The sequence below is a fragment of the Oncorhynchus mykiss genome, chromosome 10 (assembly GCF_013265735.2).
Source record: "Oncorhynchus mykiss isolate Arlee chromosome 10, USDA_OmykA_1.1, whole genome shotgun sequence".
Taxonomy (NCBI): Eukaryota; Metazoa; Chordata; class Actinopteri; order Salmoniformes; family Salmonidae; genus Oncorhynchus; species Oncorhynchus mykiss.
Window position 1 is genome coordinate 80,243,494 of NC_048574.1, and position 14,694 is coordinate 80,258,187.

At 37.7% G+C, this 14,694-nt stretch overlaps 1 protein-coding gene and 1 long non-coding RNA gene across 2 annotated transcripts in view; both read right to left on the minus strand.

Annotated features, from left to right (window-relative positions):
• Nucleotides 1–1,589: 1,589 nt before the first annotated feature.
• The window catches only part of LOC110519670 (CD209 antigen-like protein E), a 104,087-nt gene continuing 90,982 nt past the window's right edge, over nucleotides 1,590–14,694 (minus strand). Inside the window, exons 5-6 of the mRNA XM_036934143.1 lie at nucleotides 2,792–2,901; nucleotides 1,590–2,132 (exon numbers count right to left, since the gene is read on the minus strand). Coding sequence (XP_036790038.1) covers nucleotides 2,000–2,132; nucleotides 2,792–2,901 — 243 coding nt within the window. The 3' untranslated portion in view covers nucleotides 1,590–1,999. The remainder of the gene's footprint in view (nucleotides 2,133–2,791; nucleotides 2,902–14,694) is intronic.
• Nucleotides 4,622–5,617, minus strand: LOC118936801. Its single transcript, XR_005034256.1, has 3 exons — nucleotides 5,309–5,617; nucleotides 4,981–5,160; nucleotides 4,622–4,780 (listed from the first exon to the last, which is right to left on the minus strand). It is a non-coding gene; the product is annotated as an uncharacterized LOC118936801 (long non-coding RNA).

Sequence of the window (14,694 nt, forward strand, 5' to 3'; positions counted from 1 at the left end):
CTTGTCTTGCTTTGACTGCATAATTTCAAAATCTGAGATGACAGGGTGATTAACAAAATAATATTTCACTTGTGATTTCATGAATATGAATATTTTCTAGTAATATTCATTGTCCGTTGCGTTATGCTAATTAGTGTCAGTTGATGACAATTCTCCCAGATCCGGAGTTAAAAAGAGTTAACAGAAACCTGATATACATTCACATTTTCAGTCTTAAAGTGTCAGAGATTATATGATACAGATGAACAGTCCATCTAGACTCCATGTTGGATCAACTATTATACAGTAGAGAACAGTTCTTCTAGACTCCATGTTAGATCAACTATTATACAGTAGAGAACAGTCCATCTAGACTCCATGTTGGATCAACTATTATACAGTAGAGAACAGTTCTTCTAGACTCCATGTTAGATCAACTATTATATTGTAGAGAACAGTCCTTCTAGACTCCATGTTGGATCAACTATTATACAGTAGAGAACAGTTCTTCTAGACTCCATGTTAGATCAACTATTATACAGTAGAGAACAGTCCTTCTAGACTCCATGTTAGATCAACTATTATACAGTAGAGAAAAATCCTTCTAGACTCCATGTTAGATCAACTATTATACATTAGAGAACAGTCCTTCTAGACTCCATGTTGGTTCAACTATTATACAGTAGAGAACAGTCCTTCTAGACTCCATTTTAGATCAACTATTATACAGTAGAGAACAGTCCTTCTAGACTCCATGTTAGATCAACTATTATACAGTAGAGAACAGTCCTTCTAGACTCCATGTTAGATCAACTATTATACAGTAGAGAACAGTCCTTCTAGACTCCATTTTAGATCAACTATTATACAGTAGAGAACAGTCCTTCTAGACTCCATGTTAGATCTACTATTATATAATAGAGTGTGACATTTTCTCTCTGTTTATCCACTCGTATGTTTAGAATAATGCTGCTTTTCTAATAACCAACTTGGTTGGATTCATGCGAGTAACTGATTGACTGTACATGGGAGGAATCAACACTCTCACTGTCACGTTATGACATTTGTTCCATTGTTTTTGTCTTTGTTTTAGTATGGTCAGAGGCGTGAGTTGGGGTGGGCAGTCTGTTTGTTTTTCTATGTTGGTTTTTGGTTCTCAATCGGAGGCAGCTGTCAATTGTTGTCCCTGATTGAGAATCATACTTAGGTAGCCTGGGTTTCACTTTTGGATTGTGGGTGTTTGTTTCCGTGTGAGTGTTTGGGCCACACGGTACTGTTTCGGTTTGGTAAATTCACGTCATAATTTATTGTTTTGATTCAGTGTTCAGTGCTTTAATTGAAATCATCATGAAACACTTACCAAGCTGCGCTTTGGTCCTCCAATCTTTCTCGCTACTCCTCCTCAGAAGAGGAGGACGACATCCCTTACACTCACTGTACAAGCATTTTCCCAGTACACCCAGAACATTGCTCTGGGAACCAAAAGGAGTATCTCAGTGTCAAGGTAAGAAGACTGGTGTGGTATCAGTCAGTCTCATGCAGGAACCAACCGTGCTTCAATGACTTCAAATCAAATCAAACTTTATTTGTCACATGCCACGAATACAACAAGTGTAGACTTTACTGTGACATGCTGACTTACAAGCCCTTAACAAACAGTGCAGTTCGGGAAGAGTTAAGACAAATATTTAGCAAGTAGACAAAACTAAAAAGTATTAATAATAAACATTAACATCAGGATTGTTTTGAGTCAGTGAACCTCTGACTGTGATAATAAAGATTGATTAATTTCCTTTGAATTTGAGTCCTTCGTGGTGAATTTCCTCAACAACAGACAGAACACTTCTCTTATCAATTCATTGTATTGTTATTGCATATATTTTTATAATGTGTTATACATTTGTCTTGTTATATATTGTATGTTCTTGACAAGGTAAATTGAATAAGCAGAAAATATATTACGATATATAGCACTGAGCATAATCCTATTAAGCAGTTCAGAGAGTACCGAGGATGAATCCTATTTCTCACAGATCCATCTGAATTTATAGTAACAGTAATAGTCCCACCATTCTCCTGTGTCTGATGACCAAGAGTAGAAATACACACAGTTCTCTGCTGCTCCACCATTAGGCTCTCCACGTTTCCAATACCTGTAGAAGAAACAACACAGAATCAGACTGTCACTGTTCCAATACCTGTAGAAGAAACCACACAGAATCAGACTGTCCACTGTCCCAATACCTGTAGAAGAAACAACACATAGAATCAGGCTCTCCACTGTTCCAATAACTGTAGAAGAAACAACACAGAATCAGGCTGTCCACTGTTCCAATACCTGTAGGAGAAACAACACATAGAATCAGGCTGTCCACTGTTCCAATACCTGTAGGAGAAACAACACATAGAACCAGACTGTCCACTGTTCCAATACCTGTTGAAGAAACAACACATAGAATCAGGCTGTCCACTGTTCCAATACCTGTAGGAGAAACAACACATATAATCAGGCTGTCCACTGTTCCAATACCTGTAGAAGAAACAACACATAGAATCAGGCTGTCCACTGTTCCAATACCTGTAGAAGAAACAACACAGAATCAGACTGTCCACTGTTCCAATACCTGTAGAAGAAACAACACAGAATCAGACTGTCACTGTTCCAATACCTGTAGAAGAAACACCACATAGAATCAGGCTGTCCACTGTTCCAATACCTGTAGAAGAAACAACACAGAATCAGACTGTCCACTCTGAACCTACTACTCCAGACAGTGATGTCATAGTGACACAGAATTCATTAATGTCTTACTTTCTGGTCAGTGGTGTGTCGTCCACCCATTTCCAGGTCCCCTCAGAAACAGAGTCAGTCAGACCAATCCAGACATAGTTCTTTACCCCGCATAACCAATTGACTAATGTCTGTAGTTGTGCGAGAGAGACAACATTGTTAACAAATAGCCATTACTTCTCTCTCTCTCTCTCTCTCTCTCTCTCTCTCTCTCTCTCTCTCTCTCTCTCTCTCTCTATCAATTTAAGGGCTTTGTTGGCATGTGAACATCATGTCTAGATAATAAACATAAAAAATGAACATTAAACAATACAAAAGTTCCAAAACAATGAAGATCAAATTATGTGCAGGTAAACTACAAATGGGAAAATAAATAAACTTAATTTTTGGTTGTTTTTATGATGTTGTTTGTTCTTCACTTGTTGCCCTTTTCTCGTGGAAACATGTCACACATCTTGCTGCTGTGATGGAACACTGGTATTTCACCGAGTAGATAGTAGATGGGAGTTTATCAAAATTAGTTTGTTTTCAAATTCTTTGTGCATCTGTGCATCTGAGGGAAATATGTGTCTCTAATATGGTCATACATTGGGCAGGAGGTTAGGAATTGCAGCTCAGTTTCCACCTCGTTTTGTGGGCAGTGTGCACATAGCCTGTCTTCTCTTGAGAGCCATGTCTGCCTATGGCGGCCTTTCTCAATGTCAGTCTAGGTGATGTGGGTAAGGCGGAGTCAGGCGCAGGACACAGAAATGAGTAATAATAGTAACTTTACTCAAAAATAATCTTCCAACAAGGAGAATGAATATCCAGAACACATAAACGAGTCAACTGACAACAATAAACACACACAAAACCATGATGGCTCCACAGGGAAATAATTCAAACGTTATGGGAACCAGGTGTGTACAATACAGACAAAACAAATGGACAAATAAATGTAGATCGGTGGAGGCTAGAAAGCCGGTGACGCCCGAACAAGGAGAGGCACCAACTTCGGCAGAAGTCGACACTCAATAGCAAGGCTATGCTCACTGAGTCTTTCCTTAAGTTTTGGTCAGTCACAGTGGTCAGGTATTCTGCTCCTGTGTACTCTCTGTTTAGAGCCAAAAAGCATTCTAGATTTACTTACTTTCTAATGTGTCAAGTAATCATATTTTTTGTTTTCTTATGATTTGGTAAGGTGTAATTGTGTTGCTGTCCTGGGGTTCTGGGGTTCTGTGGGGTGTGTTTGTGTTTGTGAACAGAGCCACAGGACCAGCTTGCTTAGGGGACTCTTCTCAAGGTTCATCTCTCTGTAGGTGATGGCTTTGTTATGGAAGGTTTGGGAATCACTTCCTTTGAGGTGGTTGTAGAATTTAACGGCTCTTTTCTGGATTTTGATAATTACTGGGTATCGGCCTAATTCTGCTCTGCGTGCATTATTTGGTGTTTTACGTTGTACACAGAGGATATTTCTTTAAGAATGATGCATGCAGAGTCTCAATTTGATGTTGGTCCAATTTTGTGAATTCTTGGTTGTTGAGCGGACCACAGACCTTACAACCATGAAGGACAATGTTCTATAACTGATTCATTTTTTTTTGCCAGATCCTAATTGGTATGTGAATTTTATGTTCCTTTTGATGGCATAGAAGGCCCTTCTTACCTTGTCTCTCAGATCGTTGACAGCTTTGTGGAAGTTACCTGTGGCGCTGATGTTTAGACCGAGGGATGTAGTATTGTTTTGGGCAATGGTGTCTAGACAGAATTTGTATTCATGGTTTTACTGAGATTTACTGTCTGTTAATCTCTCTGTCTGTCTGTCAATCTCTCTCTCACTCTTTCTCTGTCACTCTCTCTCTCTCCCTCTCTTATTTCTCTGTACCACACACACCTGTTGTTCTTGGTTCTTGATGACAACCAGGTGTGCTCCTCTATTTCTGCAGTCCTGTCTGCTCTCCTCCCAGGATTTTTTCTCAGTAGAGACGTAGTAACAACTGCTACCAAGCTTCTTCCATCCTCGCGGACACACTATAAGTTGAACATTTCCTGCTTTAGTCACTTTAATACAACATTTAATTAAGTATCAATCAAACACTCAAGGAAGACAGGTACTAACATTAGTTTCTCACATTTTTAATATAATATAAGTTAATCTGCTTGTTTGTAAGTGACCTGTGTACTGATACAGAGACAGTCAAACAGAACAGTCATTAGACATTTTGACTCACCTTGCTCAACTAAAGGATTTTTCAAACGTTCTATCTCTTTCTGTAGCTGGTCTCTTTCTTTGGTCAGGGTGTTGTAACTGGTCTGTAGCTGGTCTCTATCTTCGGTCAGGTTGTTGCCGCTGGTCTGTACCTGGTCTCTCTCTTTGGTCGGGGTGTTGTAACATGTCAATTGGTTTCTCTCTGTGAAATAATACGATCAGTGAACAAGGTAACAGTGGAATTTTGTGAACTTTCTGAATGTAATTGACTGGAATGTAAATGTAATTGAACCGTGGTCGTTACACCACTGATGATGAAGAATGTTTGAGAGAGAACATATCAAACTCACGGTAGAGAAACAGGCCTATGATCCCAGCCAGTAGGAGAACACACAGCAGCCCCAGACATCCTGCGACAGCTCCAGAGTATCTCTTCCACCACTGACAAGACACTGAAACACAAATTATTACCATAAAAACTTGCTGTATTTGTGTCTAATTTTGTGTCCATTTGCTGTTTGAATCACTGAGGGAAATACACAAGATTGACAAGGGACAGAACACCAGAACTGAGTTCCAGAACCTGACATATTCTACTGCTTGACTTCCAGAACTACTTCCAGAATATTGGCTTAAACATAGTGCAGAGTTCAGGCATCCAAAATGATTGCCGGCACCTATTTCAATCAAAACCAAACGTAATTTGTCATTTGCTTCGTAAACAACAGACTTTTCCAACAATGCAGAGTTAAATATACAACATTTAAAATAGTGACACAATAAATAAATACACAGTGAATAAACGAAGAAGAATAACAAGTCTAAATAATATGGCTACAGAGCATTTGGAAAGTTTTCAGACCTCTTGACTTTCTATACATTTTGTTACGTTACAGCCTTATTCTAAAATGGATTCAATTGTTTTTTCCCTCATCATCCATAAACATTGTCTTCATCAATCTACATACAGAGCCTTTTTGGTACAATGTTCACCAGTATTCGAGCAACAGCCCAACTCTTATGCTAGTGAACGGGTCAAGATTTCCTTCCTGACTGTCTGCCTCCGTGCAGCTCGTCTCTCTCCAGAGGAGAGGCAGTGGTGAATCAGCACTAGAAGCTGCTTATGATCCCAGCCAGTAGGAGAACCCACAGCAGCCCCAGACACACTGCAGCAGCTCCAGAGTATCTCTTCCACCACTGACAAAACACTGCAGAACAAATTATTATCAGAGTTGTATTTGTGTCTACTTTTGTGTCCATAGAAGCTGCCTATACTGTAGCCAGGTTGGTCACTTTGTCTCCACTTGTTCCCTGCGTCCAGCAAAAGTGGTGGCTCGGCAGTAGTGGGGAACCTACCGTTGAGCCAAATCGCCTGCCCATCTCTCCCCCAGACTCCCCAGACCCCTGCTTGATGGCGCCCCTCGTGTGGCAGAGTCAGGCCTTTTCCCATGCCTGCTATTATCGACTCAGGCGCCGACGAGAGTTTCCTGGACCCTGGTGTCGTTACCCAGTTGGGCCTGGACTCTGTTCCACTCGATTCACCCCTCGAAGCCAACGCTCTCAACGGACAGGTCCTCGCCCGTGTCTGGGAGAGGACCGTCCCTGTCATCCTGCATCTCTCTGGAAACCACCAGGAAATGATCACTTTCCACATAATCAACTGTCCTCACTCTCCCCTGGTTCTTGGCCATCCATGGTTAAAGATGCACAACCCTCAGATCGACTGGAACGCTGGAAGGGTAACCACTTGGAGTTCATTTTGTCACTAGAATTGTCTACATTCTGCCCTTGCCCCTGCCTTGTCTGTGCCCCATTCCAGAACCTCCTGACCTGTCATCAGTTTCTCCAGAGTATCACGATCTATCTCCTGTGTTCAGCAAGCACCACGCCCTGTCGCTGCCGCCTCATCGGCCGTACAACTGCACCATCGACCTCCAGCCTGGAGCTCCTCTCCCCTGTAGCCAGTTGTATTACCTCTCTCGCCCTGAGCAGGAGGCCATGGAGAGGTACGTCCAGGACTCCCTGGTTGCAGGACTTATCAGGCCTTCTTCCTCCCCGGTGGGTGCTGAGTTTTTCTTTGTGAAGAAAGATGGGTCACTGAGGCCGTGCATAGACTTCCGTGGGCTGAATAACATCACAGTGAAGAACAAGTATCCTTGCACACTCATCAGTTCTGCTTTTCCCCTCCATAGTGCCACTGTGTTCACCAAACTGGACCTCCGGAATGGCTACCACCTTGTGCGCATCGGAGAGGGGGACGAGTGGTAACTGCGTTTAACACACCACTTGGCCACTGAGTATTTGGACATGCCTTTAGGTCTTACTAACGCCCCTGCTGTTTTCCAGAACCTGGTCAATGATGTGCTGAGGGATGTGATTGGACGCTTCATTTTTGTCTTTGTGGATGACGTTCCGAGTGTTTCCCTAAGGACCCTGAGTCTCACCAGCAACACTTTCGCCAAGTTCTCCAACGGCTTTTTGTCAAAGCTGAGAAATGTGAGTTCCATGCTTCCTCTGTGTCTTTCCTGTGTTGTATTATTGCACAGGGGGAGTTACGTATGGACCCCTCCGAGACATGACAGTCACAGAGTTGCCTACGCCCTCTAACCCGAAGCAGATATAGCATTTCCTGGGGTTTGCCAATTTTTACAGACGTTTCATCCTCAACTACAGCCGTCTGGCAGCACCTCTCACCACTCTCACCTCCCCCTCCACTCCTCACTCAGCCAGACCCCGAACTATAGTTCATCATGGAGGTGGACGCCTCCGACACCGGGGGAGGTACTGTTCTGTCTCAACGTTCCCACTCTGATCAGAAGGTCCACCCATGTGCATTCTTTTCCCGTAAGCTCTCACCTGCAGAGAGGAATTTTGACGTCGGTAATTGGGAACTGCTGGCAGTTAAGCTGCCTCTTGATGTTTAGTGTCACTGGCTGGAGGGCTCTGTTACCCCCCCCCCCCCCCCCACACCCTTCATCGTGTGGACTGACCATAAAAAATCTGGCGCCCTCTCCCGCCAGTTCACCGCCGACAACACTGGTTCGCCTTTCTGCGTCGGTCTCATAGAGAGAGATGCCCGGGAGTTTGTCTCAACCTGCTCGGTCTGTGCCCGGAAAAAAACCTCCACTAAACCCACTTATGGTCTTCTTCAACCTCTTCCTATACCCCATCGCCCCTGGTCACACATAGCTCTGGACTTTGTCACTGAGCTCAATCTTGGTTTCTTCAGACCAGAGAATCTTCTTTCTCATGGTCTGAGAGTCTTTAGGTGCCTTTTGGCAAACTCCAAGCGAGCTGTCATGTGCCTTTTTACTGAGAAGTGGCTTCCGTCTGGCCACTCTACCATAAAATCATGATTGGTGGAATGCAGCAGAGATGGTTGTCCTTCTGGAAGATTCTCCCATCTCCCCATAGAGAACTCATAGAGATCTATCAGAGTGACCATTCGGGATCTTTGTCACCTCCCTGACCAAGGCCCTTCTTCCCCGATGCTCAGTTTGGCCCGGTGGCTCTAGGTAGAGTCTTGGTGGTTCCAAACTTCTTCCATTTCAGAATAATGGAGCCCACTGTGTTCTTTGGGATTTCCAATGCTGAAAAAATGATCTGTGCCTCAACACAATTCCTTCGATCGCATGGTTTGGTTCTTGCACTGTCAACTGTGGGACTTTTATATAGACAGGTGTGTGCCTTTTTTAAATCATGTTGAATCAATTGAATTTACCACAGGTGGACTCCAGGGAAGTTGTAGAAACATCTCAAGGATGATCAATGGAAACAAGATGCACCGGAGCTCAATTTTGAGTCTCATAGTAAAGGTTCTGTGTAAATAATGTATTTCTGTGTTTGTTTTTGTAATACATTGCAAAAATGTCTAAAAATGTGGTTTTGTGATTGATTTTGTTTGTGGATTTAATACATTTTTGAGAGTAAGGCTGTAACGTAACAAAATGTGGAAAAAGTCTAGGGGTATGAATACTTTCTGAATGCACTGTGTAAAAATTATGTTTTGTCACTGACCTGCACACAATACCTCATTATGTCAAAGAGGATTTATGTTTAATATATATATATATATATATATATACAGTTGAAGTCAGAAGTTTACATACACATAGGTTGGAGTCATTAAAACTCTTTTAAAACTGGAGTCATTAAAACTCTCAACAACTCCACAAATTTCTTGTTAACAAACTATAGTTTTGGCAAGTCGGTTAGGACATCTATGTGGTGCATGACACAAGTAATTTTTCCAACAATTTCTTACAATTGTTTATTTCACTTATAATTCACTGTATCACAATTCCAGTGGGCCAGAAGTTCACATACACTAAATTGACTGTGCCTTTAAACAGCTTGGAAAATTCCAGAAAAAAATCCTGAAAATTATGCAATGGCTTTAGAAGCTTCTGATAGGCTAATTGACATCATTTGAGTCCATTGGAGGTGTACCTGTGGATGTATTTCATGGCCTACCTTCAAACTCAGTGCCTCTTTGCTTGACATCATAGGAAAATCAAAACAAATCAGCCAAGAAATCAATTTCCAAACGACTGAAGGTACCACGTTCATCTGTACAAACAATAGTACGCAACTATAAACACCATGGGACCACACAGCGGTCATACCCCTCAGGAAGGAGACACGTTCTGTCTCCTAGAGATGAACGTACTTTGGTATGAAAAGTGCAAATCAATCCCAGAACAACAGCAAAGGACCATGTGTAGATGCTGGAGGAAACAGGTACAAGAGTATCTATGTCCACAGTAAAACGAGTCCTATATCGACATAACCTGAAAGGCTGCTCAGTAAGAAACTGCTCCAAAACCACCATAAAAAGCCAGACTACGGTTTGCAACTGCACATGGGGACAAAGATTGTACTTTTTGGAGAAATGTCCTCTGGTCCGATTAAACAAAAATAGAACTGTTTGGCGAGAAAAAGGGGAAGCTTGCAAGCCAAAGAAGACCATCCCAACTGTGAAGCACCGGGGTGGCAGCATCATATTGTGGGGGTGCTTTGCTGCAAGAGGGACTGGTGCACTTCACAAAATAGATGGCATCATGAGGAAAATAAATTATGTGGATATATTGAAGCAACATCTCAAGACATCAGTCTTGTTAAAGCTTGGTAGCAAATGGGTCTTCCAAATGGACAATGATCCCAAACATACTTCCAAAAATGTTGCAAAACGGCTTAAGGACAACAAAGTCAAGATATTGGAGTGGCCATCACAAAGCCCTGAACTCAATAACATAGAAAAGTTGTGGGCAGAACTGAAAAAGCGTGTGCGAGCAAGGAGGCCTACAAACCTGGCTCAATTACCCCAGATCTGTCAGGAGGAATGGGCCAAAATTTACCCAACTTATTGTGAGAAACTTGTAGGCTACCCGAAACGTTTGACCCAAATTAAACAATGTAAATGCAATGCAACCAAATACTAATTGAGTGTATGTAAACTTCTGACCCACTGGGAACGTGATGAAATAAATAAAAGCTGAGATAAATCGTTCTCTCTACTATTTTTCTGACATTTCAAATTCTTAAAATAAAGTGGTGATCCTAACTGACCTAAGACAGGGAATTTTTTTCAAGGATTAAATGTCAGGAATTATGAAAAACTGAGTTTAAATGTATTTGGCTAAGGTGTATGTAAACTTCCGACTTCAACTGTATATATATATATATATATATATATATAAAATGAAAATCTGAAATGTCTTTATTCAATAAGTCTTCAACCACTTCAACCTAAATAAGCTCATGAATCATTTGCTTAACATGTCACATAATAAGTTGCAATGAATCCCTTTGTGTGCAATTATAGTGATTAACCCTCTAGAGTCTAAGCCGGGGGTGGTGGGGGAGGGTTTGAGCCGACATATGGAATTGTTTTAAGATACCAAGGATTATTTAGCTATTTGATTTATAATTTTAAGTATAAAAAAATTATTGAAAAAAATGATTGCATGATGCATAGAATTTGGCATTTCCGCTATTAGCCAATAGAAACACATTGAATAACAGGTAGTCATTACTGCTATTAGCCAATAGAAACACATTGAACAACACAATAGTTTATAGGTCATAACAGTTTGTAGTCTATAAACTATTAGGTTATAATAGTTTGTAGGATATAATAGTTTGTAGGTTATAATAGTTTATAGGTCATAATAGTTTATAGGTCATTATAGTTTATAGGTCATAATAAATTATAGGTTATAATAGTTTATAGGTCATAATAGTTTATAGGTCATAATAAATTATAGGTTATATTAGTTTGTAGGTCATAATAGTTTATAGGTCATAATAAATTATAGGTTATAATAGTTTGTAGGTCATAATAGTTTATAGGTTATATTAGTTTGTAGTCTGTAATAGTTTATAGGTCATTATAGTTTATAGGTTATAAAAGTTTGTAGGTTATAACAGTTTGTAGGCCATAATAGTTTATAGGTTATAATAGTTTGTAGGTCATAATAGTTTATAGGTTATAATAATATATAGGTTATAATAGTTTATAGGTTATAATAGTTTATAGGTTATAATAGTTTATAGGTTATAATAGTTTATAGGTTATAATAGTTTATAGGTCATTATAGTTTGTAGGTTATAATAATATATAGTTTATAATAATATATAGGTTATAGGTTATAATAGTTTATAGGTCATTATAGTTTATAGGTCATAATAGTTTGTAGGTCATAATAGTTTATAGGTCATAATAGTTTATAGGTCATAATAGTTTATAGGTTATAATAGTTTATAGGTTATAATAGTTTATAGGTTATAATAGTTTATAGGTCATTATAGTTTGTAGGTTATAATAATATATAGTGTATAATAATATATAGGTTATAGGTTATAATAGTTTATAGGTCATTATAGTTTATAGGTCATAATAGTTTGTAGGTCATAATAGTTTATAGGTTATAATAATATATAGGTTATAATAGTTTATAGGTTATAATAGTTTATAGGTTATAATAGTTTATAGGTTATAATAGTTTATAGGTTATAATAGTTTATAGGTTATAATAGTTTATAGGCCATAATAGTTTATAGGTCATTATAGTTTATAGGTCATAATAGTTTATAGGTCATAATAGTTTATAGTCTATAATAGTTTGTAGGTCATAATAGTTTATAGGTTATAATAGTTTATAGGTTATAATAGTTTATAGTCTATAATAGTTTGTTGGTTATAATAGTTTATAGGTCATAATAGTTTATAGGTCATTATAGATTATAGGTTATAATAGTTTATAGGTTATAATAGTTTATAGGTCATAATAGTTTATAGGTTATAATAGTTTATAGGTTATAATAGTTTATAGGTTATAATAGTTTATAGGTCATAATAGTTTATAGGTTATAATAGTTTATAGGTTATAATAGTTTATAGGTTATAATAGTTTATAGGTCATTATAGTTTGTAGGTTATAATAATATATAGTTTATAATAATATATAGGTTATAGGTTATAATAGTTTATAGGTCATTATAGTTTATAGGTCATAATAGTTTGTAGGTCATAATAGTTTATAGGTTATAATAATATATAGGTTATAATAGTTTATAGGTTATAATAGTTTATAGGTTATAATAGTTTATAGGTTATAATAGTTTATAGGTTATAATAGTTTATAGGTTATAATAGTTTATAGGCCATAATAGTTTATAGGTCATTATAGTTTATAGGTCATAATAGTTTATAGGTCATAATAGTTTATAGTCTATAATAGTTTGTAGGTCATAATAGTTTATAGGTTATAATAGTTTATAGGTTATAATAGTTTATAGTCTATAATAGTTTGTTGGTTATAATAGTTTATAGGTCATAATAGTTTATAGGTCATTATAGATTATAGGTTATAATAGTTTATAGGTTATAATAGTTTGTAGGTTATAATAGTTTGTAGGCCATAATAGTTTATAGGCCATAATAGTTTATAGTCTATGATAGTTTATAGTCTATAATAGTTTGTTGGTTATAATAGTTTATAGGTCGTTATAGTTTAAAGTTTATAATAGTTTATAGGTCATAATAGTTTATAGGTCCTAATAGTTTATAGTCTATAATAGTTTATAGGTTATAATAGTTTGTAGGTTATAATAGTTTATAGGTTATAATAGTTTATAGGTCATAATAGTTTATAGGTTATAATAATATATAGGTTATAATAGTTTATAGGTTATAATAGTTTATAGGTTATAATAGTTTATAGGTCATAATAGTTTATAGGTCATTATAGTTTGTAGGTCATAATAGTTTATAGGTCATAATAGTTTATAGGTCATTATAGTTTGTAGGTCATAATAGTTTATAGGCCATAATAATATATAGGTTATAATAGTTTATAGGTTATAATAGTTTATAGGTTATAATAGTTTATAGGTCATAATAGTTTATAGGTCATTATAGTTTGTAGGTCATAATAGATTATAGTCTATAATAGTTTATAGGTCATAATAGTTTGTAGGTCAAAATAGTTTATAGGTCATAATAGTTTGTAGGTCATAATAGTTTATAGGTTATAATAATATATAGGTTATAATAGTTTATAGGTTATAATAGTTTATATGTCATAATAGTTTATAGGTCATAATAGTTTATAGGTCATAATAGTTGATAGGTCATTATAGTTTATAGGTCATAATAGTTTATAGTCTATAATAGTTTATAGGTCATAATAGTTTGTAGGTCAAAATAGTTTATAGGTCATAATAGTTTGTAGGTCATAATAGTTTATAGGTCAAAATAGTTTGTAGGTCATAATAGTTTGTTGGTCAAAATAGTTTATAGTCTATAATAGTTTCTAGGTCATAATAGTTTATAGGTCATAATAGTTTATAGGTCAAACCATTCGGACGCTACGTAAGATTTTGTGAGAAGACCTATTTTCAGGATGTCTCATGGTATGAAAAACACCCCTCTAGCTCTGCCAAATTTCTCCACAGATACGGAAGGGTGATATCTGAGGATGGTTCAACATTGTAGTTACTCCACAATACTAACCTACCTGACAGACTGAAAAGGTACAGGCTTGCACAGAAAAAAAGAGATTCCAAAACTGTTAGCAACAAGGCACTAAAGTAATACTGCAAAAATAAAATTGTCAAGGCAATTCACTTTTTGTACTGAATACAGGTCGGCAATCCAACACATTACTGAGTACTTCTCTCAATATTTTCAATCATAGTGGCGGCTGCATCATGTTATCAGTATGCTTGTAATTTTAAAGGACTGGGGAGTTTTTCAGGATAAAATAAAATCATAGAATTGAGCTAAGCACAGGCAATATCCTAGAAGAAAACCTGTTTCAGTCTGCTTTCCACCAGACAACCTACAACACAAGGCCACATCTACACTGGAGTTTGCAAAGTTACAGTTGGGATTGAAATCTGCTTGTAAATCTATGGTAAGACTTCAAAATGGTTGCCAAACAATGATCAACAACCAATTTGACAGAGCTTGAAGAATTTTGAAAAGAATAACGGGCAAATATTGTACAATCCAGGTGTACAAAGCTCTTAGAGACTCACCCAGAGACTCACAGCTGTAATGACTCTTAGAGACTTACCCAGAGACTCACAGCTGTAATCGCTGCCAAAGGAGATTCTAACACGTATTGACTTGGGTGTGAATATTTATGGAAATGAGACATGTCTGTGTGTCTGTGTGTCTGTGTGTGTGTGTGTGTGTGTGTGTGTGTGTGTGTGTGTGTCAGTGTCTAGC